Raw genomic sequence first — 25,004 nt, 5'->3', positions numbered from 1 at the left:
TTTTAAAGTATAATGAATATAAATATCAATTATAATGAAACAATTATAAGGTTTGTTTACTTTTTCAATTTCAATACAAGTTCCCTGTGTGCTAAGTCTCTTAACTTCTCGACCCCTTTATCTTTTTTTGGTTTCTTCTATGTTATTTTCTTTTGTTTTTTTCTCATCAAACTTCTTTAATTTAAGTTTTTATAAATTTTTAATTGCAGTAAATCTATATTTTTATTTAGGCTCAAATTAGTCATTTTTGACTTTATTGAAGGTTTGCTAATTACTAAAATAAAGTTCATAATTTACATTTGTTGGTTAAAATTATGAATTAATTTTAAACATTAAAATACACCTCTTATTTGGTGCTTTTTATCATACTTACAAAGATTTATTTGTAGTTGTTGCATTGCATCTCTCATTGCGCACATATTTTTATAGAATTTTAATCTTTTGTATGAATATATAAAAATTTACTATGTAAAACGCACGTACAATGTACGTGTCTAGAGACTAATTAAATATAATCTAAAAGAATTATCCACTATATGCAATAAAGTCTAATTATATCATTGTTTCACCCACATAGTATCAATACTCATTTATATAGTATGCCTAAATAATCACTCATAATTAAGTGCACAATTCTTTTGTCCTGCGTATTTATATTTCAGTATATCTTCATATAATTTTGAGATCTCATGGTATGTTATTTCTTTTTTTCTCTTTTGTTTACTTTCTTTCTTTTTTATTTTATTTTATATCTTTAATTTCTAAGAGCATTATCATCATCTTATAAAAGGATTGATGTACATGAAGTTGGATATCCTTTTATTAAAGGGGGGAAACTTCATTAGTTTTGATATCCTTTCATGTCAAGTAGAACACTTTGTCTTTTTTAAAGTTTTATGTAGTTTGTTTTATTAATTTGATGAACACGGTGTATAAAACACATAGACCCAATATTGTAACTATGGAAGAGAATGAAAGAGAAGTAGATAGTTGCTAATGGCATTGTTATGTTTTCTTCTAAATATATTACACAATTTTTAAAGTATATTTTTTTTAACGTTATCTAATTTTTCTAAACTTCTCAAATCAGCGGGGGGAGGAGGGTCCTTTTTAAGAGAGCTACAAGTCAACAATGAAAGGTTGAAGGATAACAATATTTATTATTTATAGCCTCTTTCTTAGTGAGATAGAACTTGCAATTTTGCTGAGATAAAACTTTTAAACTCAGAGCAATACTAACTTTTATTATGTCAAATTCTTTACACTATGGATAACCATAACTAACACTAAAGGATTATTATGAAATAATAGTTGACATAATTAATTACGAAGTACAAAACACTAACTAAAATTTTTTCTTTTAATTTACATTCAATGGTCATAGTTTTTTAAAATTTCTTATCTCATCTTTATTTCATTTAAATATATAAAATAAAATTATAGAGAAACAAAAATTCTATTATCCAACAAAATACATAAACACAAGGAAGAATTTGTAATTTGGTTAACTAGATACAATTAACTATCATAGGTGTAAGATAAAATCAAATCATTTTCTTTATAATAATCTACGATAATATCTATTAATATAAATTTACTAATGTTATTTTTAACCGCGCGATGCGCAGCGATTATCACTAGTGCAATATTCTAACTATTTACCACACCTTTATTCCTGTATTAATTATCTATGCTCATGCATTTTCGTAAATCTATGCAACATTGAGGAGCATTTTTAATTCCAAGAAGGTGTAAAAGTTTATATATACTCCCTTCTTTTCAAAATAATTGAGAATTGAGAAAATATTTATTAAAAATTTATTATATCAAAAACCTTATTAATTATATTTTAAAAATATAAATTTGAGTATATGCACATTTTGTATGATCATTTAGTGATAGGATAATATTGAACTTGATATTTTTTATTTTTTTTTATAAATAAAATAATTAAATTAAAAAAAATATTTTTATAAAAAATGTCAGTTATTTGGAAACGAAGTGAGTATAAGACAAGCTCATCATAAAATTTGGAGTACTTTTATCAAGCACTTTTATGTGTAGTAATTATGAGAATTTTGCACATAATTTGATAGAAAGTGTTCAAAAATTTTAAAAATTATCCTCTCAATTATAAATAAGTGGTGATTTAGATAGTTAAAAATTTTTATTAATGATATTTTGTTAATTTTATCTTTTTTTAAATAATAAGAGTATTATATAACTAAAAAATTATTAAGAAATTACATTTTTTAAAGGTATTTATTAATGTCAAGTCAGTAAACACACTCTTTATTTTCTATGAATGAATAGTATATTAATGGATGCATTTAAGATAAAGCAATCACTTATTTAGAGACCGAGACAGTAAACACATACAAAACATAATTGAATACAAAGATGTATTGCACAATTAAAAGTACACTTATTGATATCTAAATAATTAAGATTCGAACAAAAAAACTAGATACTCCCTCCGTTATATTTTACTTGACCTCTTTTAACCTGACACATCTGTTCAAAAAATATCAATTACAGATATATTTTATATAATTAACATTCTTAATTATGTTTTGAAATTCTAAATTTCACCATTACTATTTTCTTTAATTATTTAATACTAAGGTAATATAGAATGGAGTAATAAAACATTCTTGATTTGCAAATATGAGTAATAGAACATTCTTGATTTACGAATATGAGTAATAGAACATTCTTGATTTGCAAAAGATTTTTATTAAGTATAAATAAATAAACATAAAACACATAAGAAGAAAATCTCCCCCCCACCCCCACCCCCCATTTTAATATAAAGATTTATAAATTTTAATTCTACTTTTTTATTTTAATTTATGTGATACTATTTGACTAGGCAAGGAATAAAAATAATGAAATACTTTTAAAATTTATGATTTAAAATAAAGTTTAGATATTCTTATGATCATAAATCATTATTTTATTAAAGATAAATAAAAATTTTAAAATCAGATTGTTTTTAAATTGAAAAGTGATATCCTTTCACATTTAAATATAAAGATTTATAATTTTAATTTTACTTTTTTATTTCAATATATATAATATTATTTGACTAGGCAGGGAATAAAAATAATGAAAGACTTTTAAAATTTATAATTTAAAATAAATTTTAGACATTCTTGTGATCATAAATCATCATTTTAGTAAAGATAAAATAAAAATTTTAAAATCAAATTATTTTTAAATTGAAAAGTGATATTCTTTCAGATGAATTTTAAAAAAATCATGTAATATATATAAATTGAGATAAAACATAGTACTCCCTTCCTTTTAAAAGAATAACTTTTGACTCTTGTCCTTTTAACTTAAAATTGTGTCAATTATATGATGTCCTTAAAAGTTTGAAATTAAAATATTAACAAAATTCTCCTTTAAACACACACACTTAAAATGAAAGTACCTTATCTTTTTGAAACGGAGGAGAAAGTATAAATTTTGGTACAGAAATTTAGATCCTCTATCCCGGTATTTTCAACTTCCTCTGTTAATTAATGGAGCTTCCCGCTGTTTGCTTGGGACCCTTTGGATGTACTCTTCCCTCTTCCTTCTTTCTTTATAATTCAGTGTCTTCATATGTACTTGTGCTGAACTCTTTAGTGGGTTGGGTTTGGTTACAATTGAAAACTGGGGTTGCTCTTCTGCGGGCTTATTTAAATCTGAGTATTTTATACATTTGAATTTCTTGAAAGGTAGATTTCTTATTATTTTGAATTTTACAATTAATTGATGGGACTTTGAAGGCATAATAAACAGTTATCTTTGTGTGAAAACAATTAGTCCAATCTGTGTAACAGTTTGTTTTGTGCGGAGTGACATCTAGAGAAGAAATCATGGCCTAGTGTCAGTTATGTATATTACGACAGTCGTTGACATGGAAATTTACGTGTTCATTAAATTAATTAGAAAACAAGTTTCTTGACTTCCATTTGTTTTAGTCTTGGTGGACAGAGTTACCTTATACCAGTTGCTGATGGGAGGTGGCAGGTAACCATGGAATTAGTCGAGGTGTGCTGGTGGGAGGTGGCTCATAACCGTGGAATTAGTTGAGGTGTGCACAAGTTGGATTGGACACTCTATTTATCAAAAAATAAGAAGTTTGTTGACTTATATTAGTCGTCCAGAATGAGAATGCTAAGCTTGTTAATTAAGAATTAAGGAAAAGGAAATGACTAGAATGACGACAGGCAGGGATATCTAAATGAGTCAAAGTCCAAACTACATGAAGCTGAATATGCTCCAAAGCTTAATTGCATTGGAAATGGTTTCGGACTCTATTGCAGGTTTCTGCTGCAAAATTAATTTTATGTATGAGTAGGAGAAGGGGTTGATGATCCTACCTGTGTGACAATGCCATTGTTAGCCAAGTTACAACTCTCAACACACATCACATCATTGTTTGCACCTAACTAATGAATCATAGCGCCACAAACTTTTATCTGATTTGAAAACTATCATTTGATTTTTTTCTTTTCTGGGCTAGGCCTGGTTTTATGTGAGAATGTTTTTCTCATTGAAAATGCACAGTTTCTGTGGAATACTCATGCTGTTGAAGATCATCGTGTCGAATTTTATTGTTGCAGAGTTTTTTTATTTGTTCTTCCAAAATGGGCTGCTTTTCTCTTCAATGGATATACATAATTGTTTCAATTCCTTTTGGCAGGTAACTTGCTGTTCTGTGTTAGACCTCACAATTACTCTCATAAGAAGTATTCCAGAAATGGAATTGCTTTTAAGTACATAGATGGCCCAAAGTATATTGAATCAGGAAAGGAACATTCTTCAACAAGTGTTCGCGGCACCATTTATTGTTCAAATCAGCAGGAAAAAAATGTTGGCTTGCCTTCTGATCATATCCCAGTTAGTGCAAAAGTGGTTTATGCTGCTGCTCCTGCAATGAGTCATAATCAGGTATTAAATCTACTTAGCATATGCATTATCAAGCTAGCTTTGGGATTCCAAGGAATCATTTACTTCATAGCATCGTATCCTAAAGCTGTTGTGGACCCAGCTCACGCAGAAAAACTTTAATATGTTTATTTGATGAACTCCATGAGAGTTAAACTAAAGCTATATATGGTGTTATGGTGTTGATCAAGTGTAACCTTGAAACTGCTTACGACTTGAAGAGGAATCAACCCAAACTCTTATATCAGAGTTGCAAGTAGATTTTTTTTTCCAACCCAAAGTTCTTTTTTTTTTTCAAAAAGTAAAATCTCCTCAGGAGGTATGAATTGTTTCAAGTATCTAGATCAATTTAAATGGTAGTGAAAATCTGAAACATAGAACTGTTATATTATTATATGTCATAGACCTGAAAATATATTGTCATCAAGTTCATTACAACCTCTTTGAACTTCCCATCAGGTTCTGGCTACCGAAGGGAGAAGCAATATCTCTCTTTTCGTCCATTTAATTGCAAAGATTAGCCCATTACTGAGTTTATGGTTTTTCTATCTCTGTATTCTCTCTGTGTCTTGTTCTCACAGTTGTCTTATTGCTTTCCCTACTAAGATATTATTTTGACAACTAGGTAGATAATGTTTATAGGTGTTCCCTAAGAGAAAGTTGTGCTTAATTTTGTTCCATGTAGTTGCATGTCATTCTGTCGACCGCATGTACGAAAAGTAGGTATTTTATTTCCAAGGAGGAGATTCAGAGCATTTCCCTGTCTTGTCAAGATTGCATCAGGGATCGACTCTTCGCTCGTTTTTTTTTTGCGTTGGTGATGGATGTGTTGACGCGGCGTATTCAAGGAGAGGTGCCTTGGTGTATGCTTTTTTGCAGATAATGTAGTTTTGATAGATGAGACGCGGGGGTGTGTGAATGATTAATTGGAGGTTTGGGGGCAAACCCTTGAGTCTAAAGGGTTCAGGTTGAGTAGGGCCAAGATAGAATATATAGAATGTAAGTTTAATGACTTGAGAAGATTGCAGTGGCAGGGGATTTCACTGGGCACATCAGGGTGTTACCGAGAGGTTATGGCAATGTGCATGGAGGTTTTGGTTTTGGGGAGAGGAATGAAGAGGGAGCTGCTCTGTTGGATTTTGCGAGGGCCTTTGGGATGGTGGTAGTGAACTCGAGCTTTCCGAGGAAGGAGGATCACCTGATTACCTTCCGAAGCACGTTAGCCAAGACTCAAATTGACTTTTTGCTACTTAGGAAGGGGGATAAGGCGCTGTGTAAGGATTGTAAGGTCATTTCGAGTAAGAATCTTTCGACACAGCAGAAGCTTCTAGTGATGGACTTGGTTATAAAGAAGGATAAGAAGAGAAGGGGCGGGGAGGGTCGACCCAGGATTAAGTAGGGTAGCTTGACGCCGGTGAATGCGCTAAAGATAGGGGAGAAGGTGGCGGGAATGGGGGTGTGGGAATGTAGGGGGGACGTGGATGGTATGTAGGATAGGGCTACTAGTTGCATCAAGGAGACTGCTAGAAAGGTGTTGGGTGTCTCGAGGGGTCGGTTAGACAACATTAGGGGGACTGGTGGTGGAATAAAGAAGTTAAGTAGAAAGTGAAGACTAAGAAGGGGGCGTATGGAAAGTTGGTTGAGAGTAAAGATAAAGAGGAGAATCGGATAAATAGGGAGGAGTACAAGTTAGCTAGGTAGGAGGCTAAGTTAGCAGTTACGACTGCTAAGATGACAGCGTTTGAGAGCTTGTATGCGGGGTTAGAGGAGAGTGGGAGGGGGGGAGAGGTTGTATAGGCTTGCAAAGGCTAAGGAGCGGAAGGGTCGTGACCTAGATTAAAGTGAAGTGCATTAAGGAGGAGGATGGTAGAGTGCTGGTGGAGGACGTTCACATTACGAGAAGATGACAGTCGTATTTTCATGGACTCTTGAATGAGGAGGGGGACCAAGATATTGTGTTAGGAGAGCTGGAGCACTCAGGGGAGTGTCGTGATTTCAGTTATTGTAGACGTTTTAAGGTGGAATAGGTCAGAGAGGCTATTCACAGGCTGCGAAGGGGTAGGGTGACGGGGCCCTGATGAGATACCAGTGGATTTTTGGAAGTTTACTGGCGGTGCTGGTTTAAGGCTGTTGACTGAATTGTTTAATGGCATTTTCAAAACTGCGAAAATGCCTGAGGCCTGGAGATTGAGTACTTTGATTCCTTTATATAAGAACAAGGGTGACATCCAGAGCTGCAACAACTATAGGGGTATTAAGTTGTTGAGTCACACTATGAAGATTTGGGAGAGAGTGGTCGAGCGGAGGTTGAGGAGGATAGTGTCTATTTCGGAGAATCAGTTTGGATTTATGCCCGGTCGCTCGACGACGGAGGCAATTCACCTAGTGCGGAGATTGGTGGAGCAGTATAGGGAAAGGAAGAGGGACTTACATATGGTGTTCATCGGCCTAGAGAAGGCATAAGACAAAGTCCCTAGGGAGGTTCTTTGGAAATGCTTGGAGGTGAGTGGGGTCCTGGTGGCGTACATTAGATCGATTAAAGACATGTATGATGAAGCAAAAACTCAGGTGAGGACGGCGAGATGAGATTCATAGCATTTCCCTGTCTTGACAGGGTTGCATCAGGGATCGACTCTTAGCCCTTTTTTGTTTGCGTTGGTGATGGATGTGTTGACGCGGCGTATTCAAGGAGAGAAGGAGAGGTGCCTTGGTGTATGCTTTTTGCAAATAATGTAGTTTTGATTGATGAGACGTGTGCGGGTATGTGTGTGTGAATGATTAATTGAAGGTTTAGAGATAAACCCATGAGTCTAAAGGGTTTAGGTTGAGTAGGGCCAAGACATAATATATGGAATGTAAGTTTAATGACTTGAGGCAGGAGAACGAAGTGGTAGTAAGATTGGATCCCTAGGTTGTCTGTAAGAGGACAGTTTTAAGTATCTCGGGTCTATGATTCAAGGGAATGGAGAGATTGACGAAGATGTCTCCCACCTTATTGGGGCAGGATGGATGAAGTGAAGGCTCGCTTCTGGAGTGTTGTGTGATAAGAAGGTGCCGTCCAAGCTTAAAGGCAAATTCTACAGAGTGACAGTTCGTCCGGCCATGCTATATGGAGCGGAGTGTTGGCCTGTCAAGAACTCCCACATTCAAAAATTGAAGGTGGCGGAAATGCGGATGTTGCGTTGGATGTGTGGGTTTACTAGGAGTGATAGGGTTAGGAATGAAACTATCCGAGAGAAGGTGGGAGTGGCTTCGGTAGAGGACAAGATGCGGGAAGTTAGGTTGAGATTGTTCAGGCATGTGATGAAGAGTGCCCCAGTTCGTAGGTGTGAGAGGCTAGCTTTGGATAGTTTCAGGCGGGGTAAGGGTAGGTCGAAGAAATACTGAACAGAGGTAATTAGATGTGACATGGAGTAGTTACAGCTTACCAAGGACATGGGCCTAGATAGGAAGGTATGGAGGATGCGAATTAGGTTAGAAGGCTAGTGCATGTGGGGGAGTCATAGCTAGTAGTTAGGAGAGCTTTGGGGTAGCCGAGCTGGTAGTCTTAGGGCTATGTTCATAGGTTGGAGTGGAGCTGATAGTAGGAGGGTATGGGGGTGGTGGGTGCCTTTGGTTTGTCAGTGTAGGGTATTACTTTGTGGGTGCCTTTGGTTCGTCAGTGTAGGGTATTACTTTGTGGGTGTCTTATTTATGTTATTTCTTCTTGTTTCATGCGTTATTACGACTTTTATTATTATTCTTTGCCTTGAGCCAGGGGTCTACTAGAAGCAACCTCTCTACTTCTTTGGAGGTAGTGGTATGGACTGCGGACATTTCACCCTCCCCAGACCCTACTATGTGGGAATACACTGGGTTTGTTGTTGTTCTTGTTGTTGTTGTATTGATCTGCAATTGTACAAACTTTTTGTCAGAAATGCCTGACTCTTTTTCTTTCCAGTTTCCAAGGTGTCATTTATTCTCTATCAGATATCGGTAACTCATGTATCCTATAGCTCTGGATCTTAAGTGACCATTTAATTGGATGTCTTAAAATAGGATCCTTCTCCTTCCAGGTGTAATTCTTCCTTCAACATGAAACCTATTTAAATTTAAGGCACATGTCACTTTTTGGCTGTCATCTGAGGTAGTGGTATAGACTGCGTACACTTTAACCTCCCCAGACCCCCTTTGTGGGAATATATTGGGCAGGTTGTTGTTGTTGCCACTTTTTGGCTGGTTGGAGATTGACCAATTTTTATTATTAAATTGTCCATGACTCTCCCTTTCAAAACACATCGTAGACATCAAAATTTTATTGGATTGGTCCATATAATACTTATGCTTAATCCTAAATTCAAGACACATTGGATGGATCTGGTCAACATTTTCAGCCAATAAGTTCTGGGTTAGGTATTTAAGTCAAATTACATGACTTAAGTGAAATCCAATGTCACGACCCTAATCCGAAAGGCCGTCACCTCCAGTAAGTGAGCATCTACCCCGCCAAGCGAACCAACTCTCGTAGTTATCATTCATACCATTAGCAAACTACAAGACAATAAAGTGACAATATTCATAACATATCAACGAAATCAATAACAACGTAATTGAATAAGAATCCCATGATCCCACATCATAAACCATGAAGTTCTCTAATATTCGAGTACAAGAGTGTATTTGACATAACCTGAAAATATAAACATAAATGAAGGGGAACTCCAGCCTGCACTGATCGAGTGGATGACTCACCTCAGCTGATATGGTGGCGTATGAAGTAGTATCAACTACAGTATTTGCAAGAAGCAGTAAGCTCTGAGCCACAAGGACCCAATAAGATCATCGACCTGCTGTTCGATCATATCCCTGGGAGAAGTCTGTAAAAGTATAAATGCATATGTCGATACCTGTGAACAAATCATGTCATGTATCACACATAATGCATCAAGTGAACAATCATTCATGTTGTACAAATACAAATACGTGGAACCAGTTAGTGCCTCCAATACCCAACTATAGGTCGTTCATAAGGCACATTTAATCTCTTGGGGGTCGTTTGGTTGCCTAATTCGGGATAACTTATCCCGGTACTAATAAATAGTACCGGGATTAGCTATCCCATATATTTGGTGGTATAATAATCCCACCTTAATTTATCCTATATATATATATATATATATATATATATATATATATTCCCTTACTACTATTTCTAAGAGAGAACGTGAGATTCAGATTGTCCTCACATCAAATTTTTTTTGTCAATTTTATCAACAACAACAACAAACCCAGTGTATTGGTGGGGTCTGGGGAGGGTACAATGTACGCAGTCCATACCGCTACCTCCGTAGAAGTAGAGAGGCTGTTTCCGATAGACCCCCGGCTCAAGATAAAGAATAGTTAACAAGGTCATAGTAATACATGAAATAGAATGGATGGCATAACCGAAATAAGAAATGAGAAATAATAAAAATAGAGATAAGAAAGACACGAAAATAAACGCAATACGAAAGTAAACATAGGAAATAAGAAATAGGAAAGGACCCCCCTAGTAGTAACATACACTAGCGGCTCCTACCAATGGACACAGTCCTAGGATTACTAACCCAGCTACACCAGAGCACCCTAACTACTAGTTACCACCCACCCACGAACTAGCCTTCTACCCTTATCCGCGTCCTCCAAACCTTCCTACATAGGGTCATGTCCTCAGTAAGCTGTAACAGCTCCATGTCATGTCTAATTACCTCTTTCCAGTATTTCTTCGGCCTGTTTACTTATAACATAAGGCTCCAATAATATTAATTCATGTTTTTATTTTTAACGCATGGGGCTCCAGTTTTCAACTCATATCAACTTTTATATCATGGTAAGAAATAATGATATATGAAGATCGTGTGAAAAAGGAGAATCAAGAATATTTTAAAGAAAATCAAGCCAAAAGGGGAGATTTGTTAGGGTTTTTGCCCAGATTTTCTTACCAAATTTAAGTTTTACTTTTTCTTGGAAGGAAAATAAAAATAGTACCATAATTACTTTTACTTTTCCTAAAAGAAAATATAAAACTTTTTCATATTTGGCCAACCTCTTTCTTGGAGGAAAGGTTTTGAAACTCTATAAATAGAAGATCCCCCTTCTTATACGATATTTACAACAAAAACACACAATGTAGTCTTTTAAGAGTCTTGTTTAGGGGGATATTTTCTCCGAATAGGTTTTATATTTTTTCAATATGTTGGTCGTTTGACCAAACCATATCGATAATGTCTTTTTAGTATTATTTTATGTGCCGTCTGAATTATCGTCACTATGATATGCAAAATATTAGCTTCCGCATGACGCCCTCTCGATTTCGAACTCAACAAGTGATATCAGAGACAGGCCCACCCAATTCATTATTCTCGATGTTGGGCCCCCCATCTTATATTGTCCACACTCCAGATGTTCAGTTCTGGGCATGCGGGGTGTTGGAGTCCTACATCGGTGGGTCAAAGGTCCTTGGTCTCCTTATATGGTCTTGGACAATCCTCCCTCATGAGCTAGCTTTTGAGGTTGAGTTAGATCCAAGGTCCATTTCTTTATCAAATACAAAACAGAATCAAATGTTGTCAGTTTTTGGGAATCTAACACCAAACAATATAAATATAAGCCACACATTGTCTCTTAAGTCGGTTTGATTTGATCTTTTTTTTTTTTTTTTTTTTTCTATTTATCTTGAGTATCTCTATTTGTAATGTGCTTCTGATAATAATATACCTTACCTTTCTCACAAAATAAAAAGGGAACGCGAAGTGGAATACAAAACAGAATCAAATGTGTACAGTTTTTGGGAATCTAACACCAAACAATATAATATAAGCCACACATTGTTTCTTAAGTCGGTTTGATTTGATCTCTTTTTTTTTTTTTTTTTTTACTATTTATCTTGAGTACCTCTATTTGTAATGCTGAGCAACTATGCATGACCGAATAGTTAAAAGTTAATATATTAAGACCGGAATATTGAAGTTCAAAGATTCATAGCCATCTTCTGTTTTATCGAATACAAAAAATTCTCCAGGTTTCCTACCTTTCTTGCTCCAATTCTATTGGATGTCCCTTTTGGAACTCTTACCTTTCTTGCTTGATGTGTTTCTCTAACAGTAGTTTAGCAGCTTTTTCAGAGGCATTTTCTCTTGTCCAAGCATGTCTGTGGTGTGGTTGCGTTGGACTGGACAAATTCTACCACTGCTTTTTCTTGTTTTTCGAGATGCTGCCTGAATAAAATTAAAATTGTGATTTTGATGCTATTTAAGTATGTTAGTTTGTTGCTTAATATTCTTGTTTAGACTAGATTTCACTTGCAAAATATCTTTGGGGATAAAATGCTTCATTCTATCTTTTAACTTTTTCACTCCTATGATTTTGTCCCTTAATTTTGTTGGGCTAAGTAGTTTATATACCTCTGAGTTTTCAGGTTCCTACGATGGATCCTTAATTTAAGTAATCAATTGGATGCCATAGAACAACTCCTTTTATTTCTACAGATTTTTGTTAATATTTCTGTTGCATGATTTCTTTAGGGTATGAACAACTGCCATAAACTTCACTATCCTAGCGTTTTATAGCTTAAATCTTTTGTTGATTCTCTTTAGTATGTTTCTTGTGTCGGGGAATATCTATTTCTTGGAATTCAGCCTAAAATTTCAGGAATCACATCCAGAATGCAACTCTAGAGTTACTGCAATTTTGACAGCTTTGGAAAAGATGAAACTGACTTCAAAGGTATGCCACAAACACGGCACAATTATTTGTCAATGTTGATTCTTGTGTTTATTCTTTTGACAAGTAGATCATAAAAGCTGAACACATAGGATATATCTTAAGGGGGCATTTGGAATCAGAGATACGGAAAATAATTCTGTGATAAAATGTGAGATTATTTTATCTTAATTTTTGATTCCAGTATAAGTAATCTTGAGGTTATTTATACCAAAGTATTGGGTTTATTTTCATGCCACACTCATTGTAGGATTATTTTATCTTGATTTTTGATTGAAATGTTTGATTCACTATAAGTAATCTTGAGATTATTTATACCACAGTATTGGGTTTGTTCTTTTAGGATTTTACTGGGTATGTTTGTTGTTGTACTCATTGTGGGGTAACTATCCAGAGGTTAGCTAATCCATTGATAAAACAACCAAACAATAAAGATGACCTTCTCCAAAGTTCCAAACTTGATTGTAAAATACACCGTCAAAATTGCATCCAACCCTTATGTCCCTCTTGCATCTTCTTCTGTGCTTATAGTAGCTGTAATTATCATCTTAGTAGGCTGAGGAGACTTAACTGGCACCATAAGACTGCTGTAGTGATACAGAACCAACAAGAGTCTCCTCTCTTGAGATATTGGCCTCAACTAGTCCATACGAGATTCTCCTCATACTGTGATGATTTTTTCGAGCCCCCTCCCCCTTATTTACATTTTGTCCCAGGTCATCTGGACCTTTTTCAGGACCCAGATCTTCAACAGATGCAGTGGGATTAATTTTAGTTTCATCACATTCCTTGTGCAGTGAGTTATACAACTTCCCTTACAAAAATGACTCAACCTAGATCCCTCCGAACTCCGGCGACCCACTCCAGCAACCTCACAGTGGTTCCCATGATTTTTCACTGCAAGAGGAAGTGAACCCATCAATTCTTAAGAGTCTCTTAGACTTCACAACCTCCCAATGCTTTACCTTCTTCAAAAGTCGTCTAGAAGCTGTCCCAGTTGCAACCATGTCATTTTCCGCTGCTGTAGAAGTGTTGGTGTTACACCCTTGACTCATAGGATATGCATAAGTATCATAACTTTCATTTAAAACAGCTCTCATGTGGAAAATCATAACGTAAAGTACGAAGTCCGGGAGACTGATCGCTCACTCTCTCAAGTTCACATTCACTATATTTTTGCAACAACGTGGAGTTCACGACTTTAAGAAAAGAACAATACAAAGGTATTGAATTCCATCGATTCATACTCAAACAATTTCACATAATCTATCTAGGAACCAAAATAATGAAATATAACTACATTTCTTACAACTTCCAGTTTTCATTTATACCTTCTTTCATGTCTGCATAATTCAATGCTTAATCTCTATAAAAGTATTGAAGTTATTAGATCACCAAACAACTCAACCAAAATCACTATTTCACTATTCATTATATCCTCCTTAAGAACCCTAACTTTGTCAAATTTAGGTTCTAGGTTTTCTTCAACCCATTGTTGAAATCATGTTTCCAATGTCAAAATATGCTCCATAAAGTAATTTAAATATCAATTTCGAAAGGGAGTGGTGAATTTACCTCTTTTGATGAAACCCCTATCTTTGTAGAAATTTGAGATGCTTGAGATTTCTAGCGAGTCCTATAGATTTTGATCCATAAATGTTAATACAAGCATCTACTAATGTTAATCCATCATAGGAACACTATAAAACTCACATTGGATGCCCATTTGATGCCTTGGCGAAGCTCCTCTCTATAGAAATCCTAAGTCTTCAAAATGGCAACTTATTCTCTCCCTGTAAGCCATTTTATAGACATGTGCTTCGTGCCATGGAGCTCCAACACGAGCTATTTTAGCCTTTGCGCTATGGAGCCATCAGGCAGCTTTATAGTGTATTTTTGAGCTGCCATAGAGCTGCTATGGGGCCTAAATGAACTCTATCCTGGGATGCCTCCTGATACCTTCTTGTGATGGGCTCGCATCATGTGCGACCAGCGCGATGGAGCCTTGATTCCTATTTTAAGTTCCACCACAAGCTTTGTTCCTCTATAAATTCAAACCACTTATAACTAATTTCGTAAACACGTCTATGCATTCCCATGACCTAACGCCCTCGTGTGGGGCCTGATATACCTCGAGCTCTCTTTAAATACTTATTTAAGAATTAGCCTATAATTATTGAAAACTTACGGGGCAAGACACCTTTTTAAGTGAAAGTAGTAGTGGGAACTACAGGATGTGTAGGGGACAAGGCACCAGGTCTAGATGGAATTACCACAACTTTTTATAGAAAGTGCTAGACTGTAATCAAGGAAAACGTAATGAGTGCTCTAGATCACTTTTTCACCAAAATGACTATGTCGTTAAATATTTCACATGCCAGTTACATCACATTGACCCTAAGAAATACCGATCGAAGGAGCTAAAAGATTTCAGGGCAATTAATTTTTGAGAGCATGTACAGATTACAACGAAGTTGATGGTGGAAAGGTTGACCAGGTAATCAACAGGCTACTGGTACAATCAGATGGTGTCTATCAAAGGAGGACAAATATTGATGCAGTTCTAATAACGAACAAAGATTTGGATTCTACAAGAAGAAAAGAACGAAGAGATTTTAATGAAGCTGGACATAGAGAAAGCTAACAATTATGTTGCCTTGAGTTTTCTAATGAGGCTACTAGGAGACATAGGTTTCGGGGAAAAATGGAGGAAATAGATAAATAATTATATCCACAATAAGATTCTCTACCTTGATAAATTGAATGCCTGTTGGATTTTTTTCCTACGAAGAAGGGTCTAAGGCAAGGTGGCTCCCTATCTCTCTTCTTGTTTGTCTTAACCATGGAACGTCTTAGTAGAAGGATTAAGAAGGTGTCACAACTGGATTGGATAAAAGGTTTCCATGCAGAAATCAGAGGACAATAAGCAATACTGATTTCTCACTTGCTTGACTCAACACTCTTATTATGTGCGATGCAACCGAAGAATAAATATTATATTGAAGACAATTTTATTGCTTTTTGAAGAAATGTCAGGTTTGCACATAAAATATGCTAAGAGTCGGATTCTAGCGAACGAGGTGTGTAACATTCAAAAGTTGGCGATTTTCAATCGAATGCTAGGCGTGTCATTGTCAACTAAATATTAAGGTGTGCCTTTTGGGGCTAGCGACATCATGGTATAAAGCATTTAAGAAGGGGGCATTAAAAATGTGAAAAGAGACTAGCGGGGGACGACCCGGTTCATACCTACTCCGTAGGTGTCGGGGAGGGGGGGGGACCACTCCGGGCCTGACCTACGCGCCCTCACCCCAACTTCGCTGGAGGGGCGTTTCGAACCCCCGACCCTGGCACACCACGGTAAGCAAGCTTACCGCTGAGCCAAGGCCATCCCTCTGAAAAGAGACTAGCAAATTGTACAATACCATACTTATCGCTAGGGGAAGGTTGGTTCTAATTAATAGTGTCTTGGATGCTTCCGGCTTATCTATGTCTCTATTTACCTATACCAAAAGAGGGTGGAGAAGAGAACCAATAAATTAAAGAGGGATTTTTGTGGCAACGTAAAAATGAGAAAAGGTCTTTTATTCTGGTTAATGGGAGACGGGGACCATTGACAAGAAGGGAGGCGGATTGGGTAAAGAATCTAAGGGCACACAGGAACAGTCTTCTTATGAAGTGGTTGTTTAGCAATGAGGAGGCACTCTGGAGGCAAATGATTAGGGAGAAGTACAAAATGAAAATTCATGGATCACGGTAGCACCAAGCCACTTGTATGTTTCTGGGAATTGGAAATATATTAGAAATTTTTTGGAGTATGTTCTCTGAGCACATTTAGATGCAGCCGATGGTACGCAAATTTTATTCGGGAAAGAAAGATGGTTAGCACATACTCCCCTCACAGTTTAGTTTCCCCTGATTTTTTTTTCTTGAATCTGAGCTCCCTACCATTTTCATCATAGTAAATAATCCCAATGTAATTGCAAAAGATTACTGATCTACTCGAGGATAGACCATTTCCTTAGAAGAAGGTGAAATGACGGGAAATAGATGAAATGAGTAGCCTATACCTTCCAAATAAAACAAGTAATTCCAGATAAGTTAGTATCGAAGGAATATAGGCATAACCATTTCTCAGTCTAAGTCTGCATATGAAGTTCCTAAAATGGACAACAAGAACAAGAATGGACATGGAAATTGTACAATTTGAGAAAGCAGAAAAGACTTATTTGTATTTTAGTATGTCTTTACATCCCATGAGAAGGGGTATACAATTGAATCCTAACTATTAAAGAAAGAATCGATTGCAACAAAAACAATATTCTATTCCTATGATTACGCTAGGAAAAGGAAAAATAAAGTCTCCTAAATCATGTTAATTAATTAACTCAATCAACACTCTCCATCAAGCTGGAGTGCACATGTCGCACATGCCCAACTTGCAAACCGAAGTAGGAAAAGTCCTTTTTCTGAGTTGTTTTTGTAAGCACGTTTTCTAGTTGTTTTCTGATGCTACGTGAAGTTTACTCAAGGTGTCACTAGTAACTCTCTTTGATGCCAATCAATTTCATTATAATTTGTTCGGTCATGTTGAACATCATTCCGAGGCTTTGAGCTATACTGATTGCAACTTTATTGTGGAAACTGTTAAGGCATTTACTTGCTCCATCTTTCCATCCATCTACAGGTGGAAGCTGGTAGAAAAGGGCAACTTTGTGCCAAGTATGTTTGAACAATTCTCTCCGAAAATTCCCAGTAAAGCCAGGTCTCAGTCACTAATGACATGCCATGCCAAGCCCCAATACTTCGACATATTCTTAAAGAATAACTTGTTCCTCAGCGGTGCAACTCGGTGAGCCATGCATGAAAATGGCCATATGTCGAAAATCTATCCATGACCACCATAGTAGCGGCATAACCTTCGGATTTTGGCTAACAAGTGATAAAATCTATAGCCACACTCTCCCATGGATGGATGCTCTGCCACTGGAAATGGTTCCAAAAGTCCTCCAGGTTGTTGGTGCTTAACCTTGTCCTGTTTGCACAAAAGATAAGTCTGCATGTAACACCGACTGAACCTAGGACGTCTTGTGACATTGGCCTGGATCACAGTCCCACATGGTGTCACGACTCTCCTCCATGATGTGCCGCCTAATCTCCCATTTCAGCTATTTAGCTAAACCTCGTGTGAGCTACCTTCTATTCTTAATTGTGAGACAACACAAAAGAAGGGTTTAATTGGAGCTACCATCCTATGCTAGAGTGAAGCAATTTCTGTGAGGAGCTTATGGGAGATATTATGAAGTAAGATCCAGTGAATTTTCCTTTGTCATAGGACCCTTACCTCTAGGTTTAATCATACGAGGGCAGGGGAATTCCTGGTAGAACTCTTATCATTTGGGTTTTTGAGGGGCGGGAGGTCAGGATTTGGGTCTTATTAAAATGACCCGAACCTTCCTGTGCATTAGTAAGATGCATATAGTGATGTTATTGAACACCTTTAGAACTAACCAAGTTATCTTTTGTTTTCCAGTTTCGAGGTTTAGATGTTGTTGAAATACAGAATTTCAGACCAGCTACAACAGATGACATAGGAAGTGTTCATGCTATGCCCTACATTTCGGGGCTTGAGAAGGTAGCATAGCCATAAGGTTTGATAATTCTCCATATTAATGTTATTGTATAACAACACCGAACTTCTTTGGCGGTTTGTTGCATTGATGGAAGTCACTTTTCAAGAAAATGTTTTCCATCATGATGATATTTTCCGTTTCCAGAAAATATTTTCCATCAAAATGAGAAAAATGACTTTCCCCACATATTGATGAGTCATTTCCAAACTTCTTTTTTCACTTCTAACATCATATTTTATTTTGGAGACTATTAAATAATTTTTTAACCATATATTGTTTGAACGCTTAAGACATTATTAATTTTTACTAGTAAAAATCTTTATGTAATCGCTCTCTGGTTTGCTAATGTTATTATTAATCTTTAATGCATCTTTGTTTTTCTAAAACTATTTTCCACTCACCATTCAAATGCCAGAAAATATTTTCTCGAAAAATTGTTGCCCATAGAAAATAACTTCCATCATACCAACTTTAAGTTCGGCGTAAAAGTACATTTTCTTTATCTTTCCGATCCCTTGTGCTCATGGATATGGGTTGGTTTTTGATCAGTTTGATAGAGATGAGACCATGCTTGGCATTTGTCTCTTTTCCCATTTTGGGCTATTGCTTAAAACTCATCTATTGTTCTGATGTTACATGAAATTTGGGTTTGAAAAGCTATTATTTGTACGTATTCTACATGGTCGCTTCATTTTTAGCTGGATTTATTCTATCTTGGAGGAGCATGTAAAACATCCTTACCCATGTCATTCCCATTCTTTAAGAGTGCACATGGAAATGAAGAGTCTGCATAATATAATATAATATAATATAATGTTTTAATTCGTATTCTCTATGCATATTTTTGTCATATATTGTGAAGAGCTTAGCACAAGACTTTTTACCTTATTTTTGGAATTTGTTCTTTAAAAAAATTGTAACATGTGGAGTTATGATGGGTTCCCTATTTTTCCTTAGGTCTTCATGGATTTCAAGAGACTATTGGTCCTTCGAGACAACTTCCTTTCATGTGATTTTAGGTTTACCTTGTTTTTCCTTAACACATTCACTCACTATGTTTTCACATTCATACATTGATGTCGGACATGGCTGAACCATCTAATTGTATCCTCAATGTGTGCATTATTTAAGTATTTTTGGTTGTAAATAATTGACTAACATCACTTTTTCTATAATTTTAATTTTAGAAAAATAAAGAAATCGGTGTCCGAATCGAGATAAAAAATTAATTGGTTGGATTCGCACTTTCCTAACTCGGCCATTCTTTTTGAAACCAAGGGAATGTTTTCCATGCCACTATTATTACTTCTTATCATCGTTGTCATCATCCTCACTATTATTACTATTTCTATTGTTCTTTGTTATTTGTGATGACATTGTAACGGTTGTTAATATTTATTCAATAATGTTATTAGTATTATTAGTAGTAGTATCAATATTATTATTATCATCATCTTTGTCATCGGTGTTGCCACCATTATTCTCTCTCATCCTATCTTCTCTCGATTTGTTGACTATCATCTGCAGGCTATGGATCAAGCTTCAGAGAAAGGTCTAATTTTCATTGATGGATCTGGACCAACATATGCTACTGCCACAGTAAGAATACATCTTTTAAGCTTTCTCTTCCTTTTTTTGATGCTACTCTCTATTACTGCATGGGAGACCAATAACCAGATTTAACTTTATGGTACGCATGGGTCACATTTCACTTAATTTTTAGGTATTTTTCCCCTCTTTCGAAATATGTTTGGTGTTTTCTGCTGGGTGTTCGTGAGCCATTTTGAGACCTTGTTGTGTGAAGAAGGTGTTCAAGGAGGTGGGGAAGATTGGTTTTGTTGGTACTTCGTTCTATGGGCATGATGTATTTAAGGATGATGAGTGTTGGGAAGAAGCTGTTGTGGTGGTTGTGAGCAGGGGAAAATTTTATAGGCTAAAATATGGGGCACGTGAACTCGTGGTTTCTCCGTAAAACTAGGTATGGTATGGTGGGAATGCTGAATGGTGCACGTGGTTGAATGTTGAGTCACTTGCATACAGGACTAGGGGTCAATTCCCACTTAATACATTTTTCCTTCTTATTCTTAGTGGGGCACCAATGTTCTAGAGATCCTAATTCAAGACTTGTGAGGAAGGGTGCCAATGGTGCAATATGTTGGTTGTCTGTTATATGCTCCTGTAAGGAAGATAGGAGCATTGGAGGAGGCTTGGGAGCTGTTTACGAAGTTGTACAGCATCATATTACTTGTAGGGGATGAAGGAGCACAAGAATCAAAGGAAGAAGATAAGCAAACTTGTAGATTTCAGGAACTGCAGGTTGCGAAGTTTGCACACTGAACAGGCAACAGTGATCATGAGTCATAGATCATGAATCGTCAAAGTGGATTTTGCGAAGATAGTGTGATTATGAAGCCAAATTGCGATCGCGATGAAGGCTGAGCCTGTTGATGACTGCGATTACTGATGCCTATCGCGCGTGCTAATAGTCCTACAAGTCCGAAAACTCTATTTCAGCCTGTTTCCATTTTATGCCTAATTAGGGACTTTTGGTCATTTATCTAATAATTAGACCTAGTATAAATACTTGGTTTCCTTTTTGAGAAAGAAATATTTCGTTTCCTAGACTAACTACTTAGCTTACCTGTGATGATTGATGTATTATTTAAGGGTGTCTTGAAGTGGATTAATTTTATTTACGGATATCCTGTAGACTAGGGACTATTTGATTTTATTAATTAGGGTTTTTCATATCTATCAATTGTTCTTGGTGGCGGTTTTAGTTGCTATCTTAAATTCTTGTTAATACGGATCAACAGTGGCGGGTACTTTGAAAATTATATTAAAACACTAAGTAACGTCTGATAGGAACCCATAACAAAAAGGGGTGGTTGGCTCAATGGTAAGGTAGGCACCCTGAAAAGGTAGGCACCCTGAATTGCTGCTGTCCAGCTTCACGAAGGTTCGACCCCTTGTGGGCGCGAATTTTTTGCTTCAGTCTATCTTGCTTTTGGATTCTAAAATTCTAAAACTGCATGTGATGGGAACCCACAAGTTCAAAATCCTGGTTCCACCTTATTGGAAGTGTAGCCCTCTGCATAACACGTAAATTTCATATATTAATGAAATAATTATTTTTATCAATTTGTTTTTGGGGGGTTTGGGTTGGGGTTATAAGCTGGTAAGGTCCCTGGAATTATTGATTTCTGCCAGAAGGATTTAACACAACGTGTTCTATGGCAATGTGAACTCTGATCTTTGACATATGATGATGCAGACATTCCAAGAGTCATTATTGGCAGCTGGAGCTGGAATTTCCTTGGTTGATTCAGTGGTAATGTCTCATTCTAAGCTGTTACTAATATTTCAGTTTACGGGGAATAATCCCTTCAGGATTTACAAATATAGTACTCCTTCCGTTCAGATTTACTTGTCACATTTTGACTTGTCACACCTATTAAGAAAACAATGCTTCGTATAGTGATGTTACCATATTACCCCTGGTAATTGATGTTTACTATTTGGAGAATAAGTAATTAATGCTTAGGGTAAAACATGGAAAAAAATTGTCTTTTCTCGATTTGTCAAAAATGACAAGTAAAAATGGAAATCAAATTAGGAAAAGAGTGACAAGTAAAACAGAATGGAGGGGGAGTAATCACTTGGGGTACATTTTGCTGGTAGACTTCTTTCTCTCGAAGCTGGAGTAATTGCTTCATCTGATATTTCAGGTAGCAGCATCCAAAGTTAGCAAGGATCCTCCTGTTGCTTTTGCGTTAATTCGACCTCCTGGTCACCATGCTATTCCAAAGGGGGCCATGGGATTTTGTGTGTTTGGAAATATTGCTATCGCTGCTCGTTATGCTCAACGAATGCATGGATTGAAACGTGTTTTTATCATAGACTTTGATGTTCATCATGGAAATGGAACCAATGATGCCTTCTACGAGGATCCAGATATATTTTTTCTTTCAACTCATCAAGTAAGCTACACATTACATTGAACAGATTGCTTAGGAAATATTTTGGTATTTTTACTTCTGGAATCAACTGCTAGTGTAAAATGTAGTTGAATGAAGGGAAGAACATTTAGTTTGATCTATTAATTGAGCTAGATCTAATGATCCACAAAGATGATTATTCTTGATACTACGTTCTGTTAAAGGGTACTTTGGACTTGGTGATTACTTCCCAGGCACTTTTCATCTTATTTGTTACAAAGCAGAAATAAAATACATCAACTATGATTGTTGTCACGCTCCAAAATACCTCCTAAATGTGACTTGACATTTTCAAAGTGTTCTAGTGCTGAAACGCTCCCGAGCCCCTCGAGTATCACCCAAAACCATTCCAACAATTCTCAAAATTGATCTTCAACTTATTTAAAATTTCAAAAAACGCATAATGAGACACAAATATTAATATTAAAGGTGTTTGTTAGTTACTATTATCTTGTCCAACATCAGCAAGGTTAATTTCTGGTTTGGTGGATCTGTATGCCTCTCCGCTTTTTGTCACGTCTTCTTTTACTTACTACATAACAAGAACAACCTTCACCCCTTCTGCTCCCTTCCCCCTTTCATCTCAATCAAGCATTGTGTTTAGATGAAAATGAGATTTCTTTCATTATATACCAGCTATTCATGTTGATGTGTAGAATTAATAGTCTGAAACTTAATAATTGCATGGATTTAACTAGTCATGCTTACTTATCCTTGGGTTGATGTAGGCTGGAAGTTATCCAGGGACTGGTAAGATAGATCAAATTGGTTGTGGAAGGGGTGAAGGATCAACACTGAATCTCCCTTTACCTGGAGGATCAGGTGATACAGCAATGCGAACGGTTTTTGATGAAGTGATTGTACCATGTGCTCAAAGGTTCAAGCCTGATATAATCCTCGTTTCAGCTGGGTAATTTTCTTGTCTATGAAGATAGTCTCAACATTTGGTATGTAAAAGGAAAAATGCGGCTTAAACACAGTTCCTTTTGCTTTTCTTACTTTTCTGCTACTGTGTGGTTCCTTTTTCTTTCGCCTTGAATAATAGATCATGTATTACGCTTGAATTTTCTGCTAAACTACCATGGTGTAGTGAGGTGGGAATATTTGGTCTGATCACTACTATCGTCCGTCATATATTCGGTTACTGGTCTTGAAATGTTCGTAGCAGAAAAGGATGTAGTCTTTGCTAGGCATGTCAGTAATCTTAAAAACATTAGGATAGGACTCTCTGATTTCTTATACAAGTGTATTCGATTAACACATCTTCTAGAATTTTCAGGTATGATGCCCATCTGTTGGATCCACTTGCCAGCTTTCAGTTCACAACAGGAACATATTACATGCTAGCCTCTAAAATTAAGCAACTCGCAAAAGATCTGTGTGGGGGACGTTGCGTGTTTTTCTTAGAAGGGGGCTATAATCTCAGTTCTCTGTCAAATTCAGTTGTAGAATCATTTCGTGCTTTTCTTGGGGAGAGGAGCCTGGCTGCAGAGCTAGATGATCCATCCTACTTGCACGAAGAACCATTGAACAAAGTGAAGCAGCTCATTGAAAAAGTGAAGCACATACATTCCTTTTAAAAGCTTATATTGGCAGTGCTCCAGAATTATTATACAGCTTTGTATTCGTAACCATGGTTTTTCTATAATTAGTATACAGCTTTGTCTAGGACGTCATTTTTTCCTGGTGTCATTCCTTATGGACAGAAGTAGTTTGTACATTATATCAAACATCTCTTGATGTCAGTGATTAAGTTGGCTATTTCTTCCTACATAAAGTATTTTAGATTTCAATCAGTGTTTACTTTTTTCATAAGGCAGCTTGTTTTTGTTACTTCTGTCAGATTTATTTGATCTTTACGGTTCTAAACATGCACGCTTAGTGCAACGTTTGCCCATTTTTATCATCTTCTCTAGTTTTTTTCGTATGTCATTGTCACAATTAGAAAAATGTATATGAACTGCATCAGTCCAAACTATATGTTTTCAGCAGATAATTAGTTTTTATCTTATCCAGAATCCTTTTCTTATCTTTAGGAGTTAGATTCTTATTTTCATTAAGATTGTGACTCTATAAATAAGTCGGAAATTTATACTCCCTCCGTTTAAAAAAGAATGACTCCCTTTTTTTTAAAATAATTTTTTAATTCCGTTTAAAAAAGAATGACTCCCTTTTTTTTAAAATAATTTTTTAATTTTAGTTTTTCACATGACATGTTTAAGATCACAAGTTTGAAGGGCATTTTGGTACATTTGACATTTCTTTAATTTAAGATCATAAATTCAACACTAGAATTTGATAATTTCCATTTGAGCTATCTCCGCGATACGCTGAAGGCTTAGGTCAAACACTATCTCACTAAAAAGGCTCTAACTCTTCGCCCGGGTGTCAGATTTGGACGAATTATACATCGATGGAAAGCTTATTCAATTTCTCATGTGATAGAAAGTGAAAACTATGGAAATAACACATGTATAAGAATGAATTCTTATTTCAAACAAAGTTCTAACATCCTTGAGATGATTTTCAAGCTAAGAAAAAAGCACCGCTATTACATCAAGCCTCAAAATAGTTAATACAATAATGAACAAACAACCAATAATGATAAGCAGATTAAAAGAAATTAATTCAAAATATTAGTACTCATGTTCTTAGCTTTAACCTTGGAAAAGGGGTTCTTAGCCACTCATTG

At 36.0% G+C, this 25,004-nt stretch overlaps 1 protein-coding gene across 8 annotated transcripts; it reads left to right on the top strand.

The window, feature by feature from the left end:
- The first annotated feature begins 3,338 nt into the window (after positions 1-3,338).
- On the top strand, positions 3,339-24,105 carry LOC107867869 (histone deacetylase 14, chloroplastic). 8 transcript variants are annotated; one of them, XM_016714330.2, is made up of 9 exons: positions 3,339-3,564; positions 4,697-4,944; positions 12,610-12,684; positions 18,215-18,316; positions 19,842-19,913; positions 21,589-21,645; positions 22,043-22,294; positions 23,041-23,222; positions 23,592-24,105. In XM_016714330.2, exons 1-9 carry the CDS (start codon positions 3,528-3,530, stop codon positions 23,890-23,892), a joined length of 1,326 nt encoding a protein of 441 aa, XP_016569816.2. In that variant the 5' UTR covers positions 3,339-3,527; the 3' UTR covers positions 23,893-24,105. The 8 variants fall into 8 exon arrangements, with proteins under 8 accessions (XP_016569816.2, XP_047267824.1, XP_047267823.1 ...); XM_047411864.1 differs by having other exon boundaries at positions 3,404-3,564; positions 23,583-24,105; XM_047411868.1 differs by lacking the exon at positions 18,215-18,316 and having other exon boundaries at positions 3,366-3,564.
- The last annotated feature ends 899 nt before the right edge of the window (positions 24,106-25,004 follow it).

The sequence above is a fragment of the Capsicum annuum genome, chromosome 4 (assembly GCF_002878395.1).
Source record: "Capsicum annuum cultivar UCD-10X-F1 chromosome 4, UCD10Xv1.1, whole genome shotgun sequence".
NCBI lineage: Eukaryota > Viridiplantae > Streptophyta > Magnoliopsida > Solanales > Solanaceae > Capsicum > Capsicum annuum.
Note: the sequence above shows the minus strand (reverse complement) of the source record. Positions and strands in the feature narration are given on the sequence as shown.

Bases quoted from the DNA above. Each gene is read 5' to 3' on its own strand.
- LOC107867869 (XM_047411864.1), top strand. From the start codon at position 3,528: ATGGAGCTTCCCGCTGTTTGCTTGGGACCCTTTGGAT. The intron at 18,317-19,841 runs GTAGCATAGCCA...TATCATCTGCAG, and splicing joins ACATTTCGGGGCTTGAGAAG to GCTATGGATCAAGCTTCAGA. The intron at 22,295-23,040 runs GTAAGCTACACA...GGGTTGATGTAG, and splicing joins TTTTTCTTTCAACTCATCAA to GCTGGAAGTTATCCAGGGAC.